The 13,548-nt window shown below is 41.5% G+C and overlaps 1 protein-coding gene across 2 annotated transcripts; it reads right to left on the reverse strand.

The window, feature by feature from the left end:
• Positions 1-3,477: 3,477 nt before the first annotated feature.
• On the reverse strand, positions 3,478-9,433 carry CDKN2C (cyclin dependent kinase inhibitor 2C). 2 transcript variants are annotated; one of them, XM_005204535.5, is made up of 3 exons: positions 8,233-9,433; positions 7,641-7,780; positions 3,478-4,232 (listed from the first exon to the last, which is right to left on the reverse strand). In XM_005204535.5, exons 2-3 carry the CDS (start codon positions 7,767-7,769, stop codon positions 3,855-3,857), a joined length of 507 nt encoding a protein of 168 aa, XP_005204592.1. In that variant the 5' UTR covers positions 7,770-7,780; positions 8,233-9,433; the 3' UTR covers positions 3,478-3,854. The 2 variants fall into 2 exon arrangements, with proteins under 2 accessions (XP_005204592.1, NP_001094524.1); NM_001101054.2 differs by lacking the exon at positions 8,233-9,433 and having other exon boundaries at positions 3,481-4,232; positions 7,641-7,884.
• Between the last annotated feature and the right edge of the window lie 4,115 nt (positions 9,434-13,548).

Below are 13,548 nucleotides of genomic sequence, written 5' to 3' on the forward strand. Positions count from 1 at the left end.
CGCCCCCGCTCCCGCCTCCTGCCTGCCGCGCCGTGCGCCCGCTTGCCCCAGCCGGCTGGCGCAGCAGCGCACACACTCACTCCGAGGGCGCCTCCAAGGTTACCCGCGGGGTGGGGGCTGGGGCAGTCTCCGGCCACTGGCCTCCTCCGCTGCCTTCCTATCGCCGCGGCTCTTCAGCCGCTCCAGGGCGATCGGGTTCCAAACCCCAAAGCAGAAGAGACTCCAAAGTCCGGGGAGGGAAGTCTCGAGCTGGGAGCAGACGAGCGTCCGGGCGGGGGGCGGCCTTAGTTGGCTCTGGGTGCTGGGAGAGTCGGGTCAGGCGAGGTCGCGGCAAGAGGGGGCTGTGGCTCCGGCGGCCGCGCTCCGGGCCGCGCTGGCTGGGCCGGGGGGCAGCGCACAGGGGCTGCAGGCAGCACCGAGGCATCCAAGGCGCCCCGGGCCCGCTGGGGGGCAGAGACAAGCGGGCGGCCAAACCTGCCGAGGAAACTAACTAAATAAAAGGAGACTGTTATTTAAGGCGCGGAAATTTGAAATATTTGGACAGGAAGAGAAAAGAAAAGAAACCTTAGCGAGGGAGGGGAAAAAAAAAACACAACGCGAGCTAACGGTTTTGAAACTCCCCCACCCCCACCCCGGGCTTTTCTGCGCGCCCTGAGGGAGCTCTGGGCTCCAGCTTCCTCGCTAGGGAGCCGGGAGCTGCGGTTGGAGTCTGGAGAATTTCGAAGGAACAGAAAGGATGACTCTGCAGCCCCTCCATAGAGGACTTGGGTTGACGACGGGCAGAGCCTTTTTACCCCGAGTCTTAGGCTGGAAGCTTGTTTCCAGCCTCTCATTAGGTCCCTAACGTGAATCTGATTATTTTGAAATTGTGGTGTAAAAATCAAAGCAGTCTCCATAGACCAAGACCCGGACTTTCCCCCTCCACCCCTCACCCTACCCCCCTCCTTTTTGATGAAGGTCGCTTAGGGCAGTCAGGAAGGCTGGGAGTACGACCCTTTCTCGCTCCAGCACTGTGCTCTTTCAGCACTTCTGGACGATTACTTCTTCCCCCGGCAAAAGCCGAAAGCACCTTTTTGGGAACTGAGATTTCGAAACCAGTCCGGGGCTACGGATTCCACAACGTTTGTTTGACCCACATTATCAGGGACATTTACAATATTACTAATTGAAATGCTTTCCTGGGACAGAAATATTTTATCCATTTATTGGTCTCCCAGCGTGGTGTGTGTTTGTAGGAGCTCATCACACTATTAGGAGATGTGTATTGTTTATCAGAGAACTATTGATTTACTACCAAAAAATGATAAAGTGCAGTTTGCTTGGTGGCTTGGAGACCAGAACATGGACTGAGGTCCTTTTGGTGTTCTCCCCCACCCTCCCCGCAACCCCTCACCGGCCCTGCTTTGCCCCAGGTATATGCCGGGGGTTCATTTTACTGAGCAAAGGCTAAGCCTGAGTTTCCCGACGTGGATGCGGGCTCAGAGAATAATTGAGAAACGCATCTCTGCCTACTGCCGCGCCACTCTTTCTCTGTCTTCGTCCCCTGAGGCCCTGGTCACTTCATTGATTAGCACTTGCCTCTCTACTCTGCATCTGAAAAAGCTCAGATCCTTTCCGGTCTCAGCTGGCTGTAAATTAAACCCCGTTAAACTCTGCAGTATAGTTTCTTCCATCCTATACATTTCGGTGTATTTGTCTTACTGAATATTGTCGAGGTTTTTAAGAGATTGAATAATGGCTTTTCATATTTCCTAGAGGGGACCACACAACTCATTTCTAAAATACTTAGATTAGCAAAGCTATTTCCTGCGAAGAACCAAAGAAAAGTGGCGATGTTTTAATGTCTAGGCAAGTTTTAGGCTGATGAAGAGAGAGAGAGCTCTTTCTCCTCACCGTGCTCCGACCATCTGAGACTAAGGCAAGCGCAGAAGTACCGCTCTTTAACTTCAATGAACATCCTATATTCGAAATAGCTAAAGAGCGATTTTAATGCTTATCCTTGGTGGATACTGAAAAGTCCATTAAATCGACTTTAAGAAACATTTATCTTTTACAGTTGCAACTTGTAAGAAGTATTACTTTTATTTTTAGTAATAGTCTTGTGTTTAGAAAGTATTCAGCTTACTCAAGCAGTGTATTTTGTATATTGATTCTAGTTTTTAAATACAAAATACACCCTTTTCTTTCAAAATCATCTCAATTTCTACTTTTTTCCTAAACTTTAAAATAAGTGTTTTACATTTAATTTCATGTTGCTGTCAAAAATAAATTTTTTCAGTAACTTGTGGTTTGAGATGGCAGAAGTTGAAGTCTTGTTGCACTTGACATAGGGAAGGTGAACTTAAAATGCCAAATGAAAAGGATTTTTTCTTGCATATTCTTTTATACTACTATGAAAAATAAATTATCGAAAACCACTTGTCTGCAACCTTCCAATCCTTGTTAGGGCAAGCATCAGAACCATGTCCTTCAATAAACCTTCAAGTATTTTGTTCTTTTTGGAGCGAGGGCAGGGAGCTTATGAAACAGAAGGAGGGACCTTTTACATAAAACATTTTTGTTCATGTGGGAGATGAAGAATAAAGTATTTATAAATTTATAAGAGGTAACTGCATTGAAATCCTTTGGTGAAATCTTTAAAATAACATTAAGTAGTAGATACAGGAAAATTCTCTTGGAAATTTGATATTTCTATTTCATTCAAAAAAATTTTTAGCTAGATGTATTATTAAGAGTTTTATATGCCTTTACTAAAAAGTTTTGAGGGAATCAAGTACTATGTGTAGGAGTGGCCTATTTATTTACTGTAAAAGTTTCTATATTTATTATACTGTAGCCCCTAAATAAATAATGACACATGTAATTAATATATATATGTTCTTGCTAAGCTTTTTATCACCTCAATATTGGTATTTGCAGTGCACTTTAATACTTAAACATTTTATAATTTTACACTTCTGGTATTTCAGGGAGAAAAAGCCATTGTTACATTTAGCATACTTATGGTATACTTTTGGGAAATATACTATTTAACCAATTGTTTCATTTTGTGATTTTAAAAAAATCAACAAATGGGAAGCACTTTTTAATGGCAATTTCTTTTTGAAGTGGCTTTTAGGGCTAACATATATTTGATTCCAGATCGTTACTTCTGAAACCTGTTTTTCAACGATTTAACTTAACTTTGAGAAAAAAGGAAGATCAAATATTAGGATAAATCTACACTGAGGTAATTTCAGGTTTGATTTCCAAAAAAATGTTGTTCTTACTCTATTTTAAAGCATACATATTAGGCATCAAGTAAAATCTTTGCTGGGAGGCATGAGGAGAGAAAGAAAAGCATTTAACTGGATCATCAATAGAATATGTCTAGTTCTGATGTCAAGACTTAAAACACCATGATCTTTCAGTTTAGTTCTCCTTAGCAAGAAGCATATCACATGTGGATTATAAGAGGCGTGGAAATCACAGAAAACATTGTCCTGTTTTGAAAATGTGTTTTAATCAGGCAAAAGAAACATCAGGACAAACCATTTTAAAAACAAAGTCTCCAAGTTGGGTACTGAGACTGGCAAAGGGAGAGGCAAGGAGAAAAGTCAGGGAAAGATAAAATATTCAGAAGAAAGCCAAAGCTTTTGCAATTACATGTTAGAACTCAGGGTTTTGCAGGTGAAAGAGATGTTGCTTAAATATATTCATAAAGCTGTAGTAAGATTTCCACTTAGCAGTTTCAGAGGCTTTAACTAGCTGCTTAAAATATGACAAAACTGAATTTTAACAAATGATATTAAAATAGGACAGCCAATCAATTAACTGACAAAACAGAAGACAGTGTGGGAGAGCCCTCCCCACATTCATTGCAGATTCGCAGCTCCCTCCGCCCGGTTTCCCTCCATCAGGCTAACGACCTCGTTTCTCCGGTAGAGCCTGGCCAAGTCGCAGGCGGTGTCCCCCTGATGGTTCCGATGCCCCACTTTGCAGGCCGTGTGCTTCACAAGGAACTCCACCACGGGGAGGTGGCCTTCTTTGGCAGCCAAGTGCAAAGGCAGGTTCCCTTCATTATCCTCGATGTTAACATCAGCTTGAAACTCCAGCAAAGTCTGTAAAGTGTCCAGGAAACCTGCTCTGGCCGCATCATGAATGACAGCGAAACCAGTTCGGTCTTTCAAATCGGGATTAGCACCTCTAAGTAGTAGTCTCCTGGCAATCTCCGGATTTCCAAGTTTCATAACCTAGAAGAGGAGAAAAAACGGTAGAATCCTTCAAGCGCTCCTACTACAAGACTCTTTTAGAATATCCATCTTTCTATTTATGTAACTTTTTTTGGTGAAGGAGTGCTTTGGGAAGACCCATGTGATGGAGTTTGAAGGGCTCAGTTGCAGCAGATGAGTAAACGTAGAAGAAAACTTCTAAAAATTGAGCTTCTATGATGGAATATCTTAAACGAGCCCCAAAGTAGGATATATCGATTAATAAAAATAGAATGAGTGCGATTGTACAAAATTCACTGACAACTCAGCTCTCTGTCTCCCATAAAGAGTTAGTGTAATTTCATGAATTTATTAAAATAAAAGAAATGGAATTTGAGATTTAAGTAAATCTTCTGTTTGGTTCATCATGTTCATAAAATGTGCCTGTTCTGTAAAATTAAATGTGGGTAAAAATTTTATAAATAGCTAAAAAGAAGGAGAATGAGCTTCTTTAAATCCTCAAAGAAATATTTCCACACACCAGACTCCATCTAGGCTGATTTTACTAGTGTAAAAATGATCTCTTAAAAATCCAAACCTGGTATTTTCTTAAATTATTAATTTTCACAAGTTCTCTCCAAACAGATAAGCCCGAAGTTTCCAAGTAATTTTTAAATGTTTTTTTTTCTTTGCAATTATTTCATGTGGGTTACTAGGTGTATTTAGTTTTTAGAATCCTCCACTTGAAAAATTAAAACGTTATTGAATATTAAAGTGTTTTTTTTTTAAAGCAAGTGTTTTTTACATTGCCAATGATACTGATTTATCTAAAACATAACATATTAATGATATGCCTTATATTAGACAGGAAAAGACTGTATGGCAACTGTTCTTAAAAGGAATGGAACAGTCATTCTACTATTTTACTTACTGTCTCCTAAAAAGTTCTAGCTAGTTTCCAAATTTTCAATTGAGCAAAAGAAGAGAAAGTAAGATATTTAACGTATATTTTGGGACATAGAAAGCTTTGTCTGTGGTTTCAGCCTGTTTGTTAATCAACTGGTGACCTCATCTTATTTCCTTTTGCAGTTATTATCAGGCATTTAGGAATAGTTATTTGTAAACTGCCAATATTTTAAAAGCCAGAATTTGATATTAAAATTTGCTATCAACATACAACTAATTTACATGATAAAGACTTATGTACTGGTGTTTGAATATATTTCACTCTAATAAGAGGTCTCTATTAGGCTCTCATAATTATAAAGTATTTTGTACAGCAGCATGAAATTATACAATACATATAATCTAGTTGTGAAAAAATATAGTCTCATTAACATGCAAGGAAATTTCAGCATTTTAATTGTTTTATTCCTAGGTATATTCATAATAACCTAAAGTTATAGTAAATAGATTGCATAGTAGACACTCGAAATTAAATACATCCTGGAAAAACATACAAAGCTGATCTATCTCTTTAGAATGTTTGTTTTAAAAATCACAAATTAAGTAATATAAAATATATTTAGAATGAATAATATTTTATTAATTCAAACTATATAGATGACCAAGATGTTAAGCTTCCCTGTTGATAAAACTCTGCTGACTTTTGGCCTTTACTTTGGGGCAGTGGTTAAAAATGATACATAATTTATTTTTTAAGAACTTAGGTGAAATACACTTTTTGGTTATTAAAAATTAACACAATCTAATTTTTACCACAACTGCCTCTAAATATTTAGTTACATTTAAGGACCTGAACTGAGAAAAATAGGAGACAGACACCTTGGATCTTTGTAAAGCAAATGTACGATCAGGGCCTTTGATATTATCCTGATTGAGAGGCTAACACTAGGAAGAGGGAAAAACCTTTTGTAATTCAGTTAAATAAACATTACTGTAGGAGAAATTTTGCCATATTCCACAGAAAATAATAGCAATGCTGGAAACTGTTTTGAAAGAAAGTTCTTTCTTGAGTTATGATACAACTTCAGTCAGGATTATACATACTGAAAACAAGCTTTGAGACTCCTGTTTGTGTGTGTTTCATTATATGTACTACGACTAAGCCACAATAAGTGGGTGCTAATATCTTGATAAGTATGTTTAATATAAACAAGACTGCAGAGTTGTATTAAAAATGTTTGTCAAAACTTTTGTTTTGCAGTATTAATCTCCTAGTTTTCCTGCTCGTCACAAGTCCTGCAAGATCCTATTCTTACAGGGTTAAGTGGCTCATTCTTTGTGAGATTTATATAATATTTGAATGTTCAATAGGAAAAATTTCAATATATTAAATTTATGACATTACTATCATCACAATACCTGTTAAAAACTACGAGGTGGAAAAATAAAAAAATCCTTTCCCCACTTAATATATCTGAAATAACAAGATAAATAATTTAGTATCTATCTATAAGCTTCTTTAATACTGAAATTTTTGCAAAGTCAGTGTATTCTGATTTAAAATATACAGGGTGTATGATTTTCGTCTGTTAGTAGTACATCTCCTGTCACTTAAATTTTTCATTCTTGCAAATAAAAACAAAGCACTCTAAAAACCCTCTCCCCAGTGGATTTTCAAAAACAGCTTTAAGTGTTGCATTTCAAATACGAACTGCTTATAAGAATATCATCAGAACTCAGATAAAGCAACTGTTTGAGACTACTTTGCCATTTTTCTGTTTCTAAGCCTTGCAACCAAGTTACATGATAACGTTCAGAGGAGGAAAAAAGTTATCAGGTACAATACTTGGCAGCTGAACATGTTTCATTTGTTGCTTGTAAATCTAATTACTAAAAATTAGAACATACCACGGTAAGACCGCAGAGACAAAAACACTATAAACTGAGCTCTGATTAGAAAATTCAACTTTTTATTCCTACTCAATCCTGAATGGGTGGATGGTATTATATTAACTGTGAAATGTACATCCTGTGCCCGTGCCCAGGCCACCCATTCCAAACGAGGAAAGGTCGTTTGTCAAAACTTGAAGCATTTGAAGGAAAAATACCCTCCCCAGTAGTCAGGAAAATTAACGTTAAAGTCAATTATTGGAGCAAAGTACGGAAACCACTAATAGCAGTGTATTTACTTCAAATAATAATCATAATAACGTGTTTACAGAACTGTCTAAAAAAAAAAAAACCAAAAAAACTCGGCGCTGCTACGACTGGTATACAATCCCCACAGTCACAAAAACATTCCAAAAATTAAGACCAAACCTGGAACCCACTTGATATAGAGGATGTTATTGGATTTGACGAGTTTGTTCAAAGTACGTCATTTTGGGGAGTTGGATCCACTTAAAGATATAAAATATGGCAACCAACTAGTTTTAAGAACAGTGAAATTTAGTACCCCTGAAAGCTTGAAAGCTATTATTCTAGAAACCCGGGTCACGTAGGCAACATTGTTGACCTGTTTTCCCCACCTCTCTGGATACCAACCTGCAGCGCAGTCCTTCCAAATCCATTTTGTGCATTGACGTTTACATTATTTTGCAACAAACTAGTAAGTTGCTCTAGGTCCCCCCTGGCAGCTGCGGACGCCAACTCGTTCCCCCAAGGCTCGGCCATTCTTTAGGGTCCTGACGATCGGGAAAAGATGAATTAGTTGTTTTTCTTTTTCCCCTTTCCTTCGCTCCTAACCAGGCTGCATGATGGCATCGGAGACTGACAGAAGGACTGGGATGGTTAATCTGGAGTAGAGCTTGGTAGTAAATACTAGTAAGATCTGCCTGCCAAAAGCCCGCCCCTCGATTCACACGTGATTATTCAGCAAAACTGAGCCATTGGAGAGGGGCTCCGCTCCTCGCTTTTTAGCTTAACCCCTATGAAGAATTCTGGTGATTAAACTGAGAGATATACAGACACACATATATTCCTGGTAAATTACTCTGGACGTAAAATGTAGGCAGAGCTGGCACGTACCTACACTACAGATCCCCAGGAGGAATGTATGCGGAGATTTAAGGGACTAGGTTAGGGCAGAAAATACCGTGGAAAAAGAGACATGGGGGAAGAAAAGGTATTAACCCACCCTTGTTCTCAGCAGTGACTTGAGCCGCGCGAGCCAGTACCGCAGGGGCAGGTCCTCCGAGGGGCTCGGTCTCCATCCGTCTCGGCGAAGGGGTAGTTCTGAGTCCTCCGCTGCAGGGAGAGCGCCTCGGTGGCTGGATGCTGATGTGCTCCGGGGGTTAAAGATGATCACCAAAATCAAACGAGAGTAGCAGTTCCGTGGCCCTCAAGTTACAGGTCGTAAGGACTCCTCCGTGGCCTTCGATTCTCCGGATGAGTCTTAATCCGCGTCCAGGCCGAGCTGCGGGCTAATGCCTTGCGGGAGGGCTCCGGAGCCCGCCCGCCGGGCTACCGCAGCCCTGCCGAGCCTGAGAGGCCGTGGGAGCCAGGCTCGGCGCGCGTCTCCGGAGACGGCCGGGCGCGCGGCGGGCCCCCGGCAAGCCGGTCATGCCGGCCCCACCGGGTCCTGGGACGCCCAGCAGCGTGAGGAAGGGGTAGAGAGATGCGGGAAGTGTCTATGGAGCCCCGGCTGCTGAGGCAGCGCGCTGCAGCATCGCGGCTGCACGGGGCAGCCCACTGGTAACTTCCCGCCTACAACCGAGCCAGTTCAGACTTCCTAATGTAGAAGCTCATTGAGCGACCGCCGCTTCTTTTCCTTACTTTCCCGGTTTTCTGAGGGCTCCAGAGATCGGAAGGGTCCTAGGAAGTCTCAGGCCAAGCTCTGAGTATTGCGAGTCGCCGCAATTCCAGGGCGCAGCCAGTTCCGCCCTCGGCGAGAGCTCAACGGCTTCGGCGCCCTGTGCCACTTCGCCAACCTCTCGCAGTCCCCTGGCCTGTGCCCCCAGCCTGTGCCGCCGATAGGGCAGCGGCCGCCAGCCAGCTGTGCCCGGGAGCCTAGCCGGGTAGCACCGCTTCCTCCCGAGCCGCAGCGCTCCCAGTGACAGTTTCTTTTGTAGCCGGTCCCCCCCAAATCACTGGTCCCTGCTCCCTTCACCCCTACAGACACTTGTGCGTCTTGCCCCTTTCTGGTCTTTTCCTTCCCTCCCTCGCTTCTTTTTTCGCTCAAACAATTGCTGCTTCTGTTGCCGCTGCAGAGACGGTGCCGGTTTCTTCTCCCTTTTTTCCGACCTCATCAGCTTTTTTTGAAAAGAAAAAAATTGAGCGCTTTTTGAGTTGAAAAACCCGCCCCCATTTTAACGGCAGAGTTTTAAGGAGGCTCGGCGGAGTTACAGCACCGCGGGAGCGGGAAGGCCGGGCGCCGCCCACGCCCCGCCCTCCGCCCTGGTGGCGCTCGAGCTCTCAGCCCGGTTCGCCCCGCCCCCAGCCCCGCGCCCTTTCTCCCGCCTCCCGGCTCTCCGCTTCCCTCGCTGTCTCCTGCGCTGGCTCCCACCCGCCAGCCCAGCGGCCAGGCCCGGGCTGGAGCGGCTTTCGGCCCGGCAAAGCCGGGTTTGGCCTCCTTTGGCTGGCGGGCGGAATGGAGGGTGCGACGTGAAACCCCGAGCTGTCCTGAGGCCGGCGGGGCCGGAGGTGGGGAAACGAGGCTTGTTAATTAAGGGTGCGGAGAGCCGCAGGGCCTCGGAGGCTCGGCGGCGCTGACTGTTGGAAGGCAGAGAGGAGGCTGGCGCGGAGCTAGTCTTTCCCCGGCCTTGGCGGGGCAGGCCGCCCGCCTCAGCGCTCCCCGGCCAGGCTCTCGAAATTCGGGAGGCCAGGCCTGCCGCTGCCGCCGCCACCTCCGTGGCGCGCTCTGTGCAAACTCGGCCTCTTTCTCAGTCCAGCGCTTCGGCCCCGCACCTGCCAGATCAACGCCCAGGGCCGCGGTGGGCCGAGGTGGCCGCGGGGATGGAGGGAGAGACCTGACTGACAGCAAAAAACTGTGCTCAGAAAAAGCAAAAGTCTTTTCTAGACTGATTGTTACGAAAACTAAAGGCATGGTGTAGGTAAGAAATCACGACGAACTCTGAAGCCTTAATGTTCCAGGGACTTGAAACGGAAATATTCCATTTCTTTGGGGAAAGGGAGAAAAGCAATTAACTTTAAAGCCAAAAAATTTTTTTAAAGTAGGTCTTGGGAAGGGTTTTCTAAGAAGGCCATTTGTTTTTGTCAAAGTTCTCTCTGACTACTTTAGATGGGACTTGTTTGGGGTGGGGGAGGGGTGTCTAAATGTAAAGGAATAATATCTTCCCTAATGTTTATTTCAGTCGTCCGAGGTACCAGTTCTCTGTACTTTTACTTCCTTTTTTAGCTATGTAAGATTAATTAATTACTGCTTTCTATATTTTTTGGTCTTAAAAATATCCAACACTGTTGCATGATGCACCCAGTGGGCAAAATGAAACCAAACAAAAAGTGACAGGTGGTCTAATTATTACCGGCCTCTAGCAAGCATATTTTCAAGCAACATCTATACCGAGCTCTTTGAGGTACACTGTAGGTATTAGCAACGAAACACACCAACAACATCTGGATAGTCATTAGCAACAGATTGCCTGGTAGGTAGAGGGAGAGTTCAAACTTTGAACAATCTGGTGGTGTTTCCTTTAACGGAATTGTTAACAGAAAAATAACCAGAGCTATTTTCTTAGGTGACTAAACTTGAAATGTGAATCAAACATGAACTACAACACAAGAAATTAACTCCTCTTGCTTCTTACGTGTATTTAGACATTTCAAATAGAACTTTTAGGATTCCATATATACCAGTAAATACCATAAATAATATAATTTACTTCTGATTATTCTGGGAAATTAATATGTAATCCTTCAGTACAGCTGGAGGGTGTGTGATGATATAGTAGTATTGTTGGCTGATAAGGTAACTGGCATTAATCCAACTTATGAGAGTTGCTGTCTAGCATTTATTATGGTTTCTAAGAGAAGACAGTGTAATAAGGAAGATTCTTAAATTGTACTCATGTGAAGTATAGGTATACATGGATTATAATTTTCATGAAATAAAATTCTTTTTGCTGAATAACAAGAAATAAAATTTAGGGTAATTTAAGATGCCTACAGAGCTGGATTAAGATTTTTGGAGATCCTAAGCACTGAAAAGATTTTGATGTCCCACCAATTCACCTAATGTGTAAATAAAAATAATACAAGACCAAAAAATAAATGTGAAGAAGTCCAACAAGGTTCTGACTTTTCCCATCTTACTACTTGAGTGATTTTGCTGAAATATTAAACAATTTAAGGAAGTTGTGTGTGTATGTGTGTGTTTGTTTTTCACTTTGGCTTTGCTGGTGTCCTAAAGCATATACTTTGTTTGCTTATTGTATAACCCAGAACTGGCAGTCCAGAGGCACAGAAGTTACAATTTTAGTTCAGAAAGCATAAGTAAGACTACAGAGGACCCTCAATGAAAATCTCATATTGATTGCTAGTTCACTGAAATAGATTCAAAGGTGAGTATCTCTGCGGTCAACAAGCTTACATTCTAACGTGGTATACAAGAAAGATTTACAGTTAAGAATCTACTATATTGAAAATAGTAGTTTGTCTTTTAACACAGTAATGGCACATCTCAAACACTGAAACAGAGCCTTTTAGTTGGGTATAAAATACAAACAGTCATGGAAACTTTTTCTTTTCAGCAATTCATACTTATTTTAAAGGACTTATAGAAAGACTATAATCAAATTCCTTTGTGCTTTCCCCCTCTTTGACTTAAGTATGCATAGTTTCTGAATGACTTATGGGTATGTATATATGGTATTTACAATTTATTTACACAGTTTCAAAATCTTCCTTTTATTATATTTATAGATCCAAGAGAGGTAGGAAACAGGTTGGTACACTCAGGGGAACTTTTCATCATTTCATTATTGTGGCATAATGAAATGGCATTTGGCATTTTATTTCTGAGATTCAGTAGGCTTTTTCATATGGGTTCTCATACCACTTATGGAAGTCTTTTTGTAAAGTGAGAAAAAAATGCACAGTAAGCAACTCAAAAGTTTATAATGGCAACGATTAATATTTGTGTAGTGTTTCCTGGATATAACATACGATGTATACATTATTTAATCTTTACAACATCTCTGGGATGTAAATAAAACTATCTCCTCATTCTTTTCAGGTGAAGGAATTGAGATTTATAGAAATTGTGACTAAGGCCAGTAGGTAGTGGATATAAGATTTGAACTCAGATCTTGGATTCCCAAATGTTAGGCCTTTTCCACTACTTCAGAGTCCAGGACTCTGGAAGCTTTGTGTTTGGAACCCTTCCAGATTTTTCTCTAAATGCTTCTTCCATGGGCTGGTTTTGGCCTGTATCCTTTTCCCTTTCTCTGTAATAAGTTGTAAAAGAAAGGAAAAAAAAAAAAAACGAGACAGGATCAGGCACTAGTGCCTTAAGGAACATTAAATCATTATATATAATATGTTTTTGATTACTTGAGTGTGGATCTAACTGTAGTAGCATTAATCTCATGATTTATAATTGAGTAACAGTTTAAAAACTTGGTTAACTTAATTGAAAGATCAAGCTTAACACCCCCGATAATAAGTCATGTTGATATCATGTGTCCCTGATATGATGTGATCAGGACATATTATGTTTGTGGTCTCCCCTAAATCCATAAACTCAGCATTATTCTGAGAAGACATTATAAGACAAACCCAAACTGAGGGGCATTCTGTAAAGTTCTGACCACTATTCTTCAAAAGTCAAGACTGAGTAATTGTTAACAATTGGAAGAGGCTAAGGAAACAGAACCATTAATCCTGGCTTGGACCCTGGAACAGAAAAAGTACATTAATGTAAAAATCCAAATAGAGTCTCTGAAACATTACAGTATTATGCCAATGTTAATTTCTTAGTTTTGATAGCAGTACCATGGTTGTGTAAGATGGTAACATTAGAGGAAGCTGGATTAAAGGAACATTCTGTACTATGTTTGCAAGTATTAGATAAATTGAAAATTATTACAACTAAAAATTTATCAAAATATTTACAAATAGATTATATTATATATATATTTGAAAAAATATGAAATAAAACTTCCTTTCGAAAGAAGAATGGTAAGATCATGTATGGATGTGAGAGTTGGACTGTGAAGAAAGCTGAGCGCTGAAGAATTGATGCTTTTGAACTGTGGTGTTGGAGAAGACTCTTGAGAGTCCCTTGGACTGCAAGGAGATCAGCCCTGGGATTTCTTTGGAAGGAATGATGCTAAAGCTGAAACTGCAGTACTTTGGCTACCTCATGCGAAGAGTTGACTCATTGGAAAAGACTCTGATGCTGGGAGGGATTGGGGGCAGGAGGAGAAGGGGACAACAGAGGATGAGATGGCTGGATGGATCACTGACTGGATGGACATGAGTCTCAGTGAACTCC

The sequence above is a fragment of the Bos taurus genome, chromosome 3 (assembly GCF_002263795.3).
Source record: "Bos taurus isolate L1 Dominette 01449 registration number 42190680 breed Hereford chromosome 3, ARS-UCD2.0, whole genome shotgun sequence".
Lineage (NCBI taxonomy): Eukaryota > Metazoa > Chordata > Mammalia > Artiodactyla > Bovidae > Bos > Bos taurus.

Coding starts and splice junctions, on each gene's coding strand:
- CDKN2C (XM_005204535.5), bottom strand. CDS start 7,769: ATGGCCGAGCCTTGGGGGAACGAGTTGGCGTCCGCAGCTGCCAGGGGG. Junction 4,233..7,640: donor TTGGAAGGACTGCGCTGCAG/GTTGGTATCCAG, acceptor CTCCTCTTCTAG/GTTATGAAACTTGGAAATCC.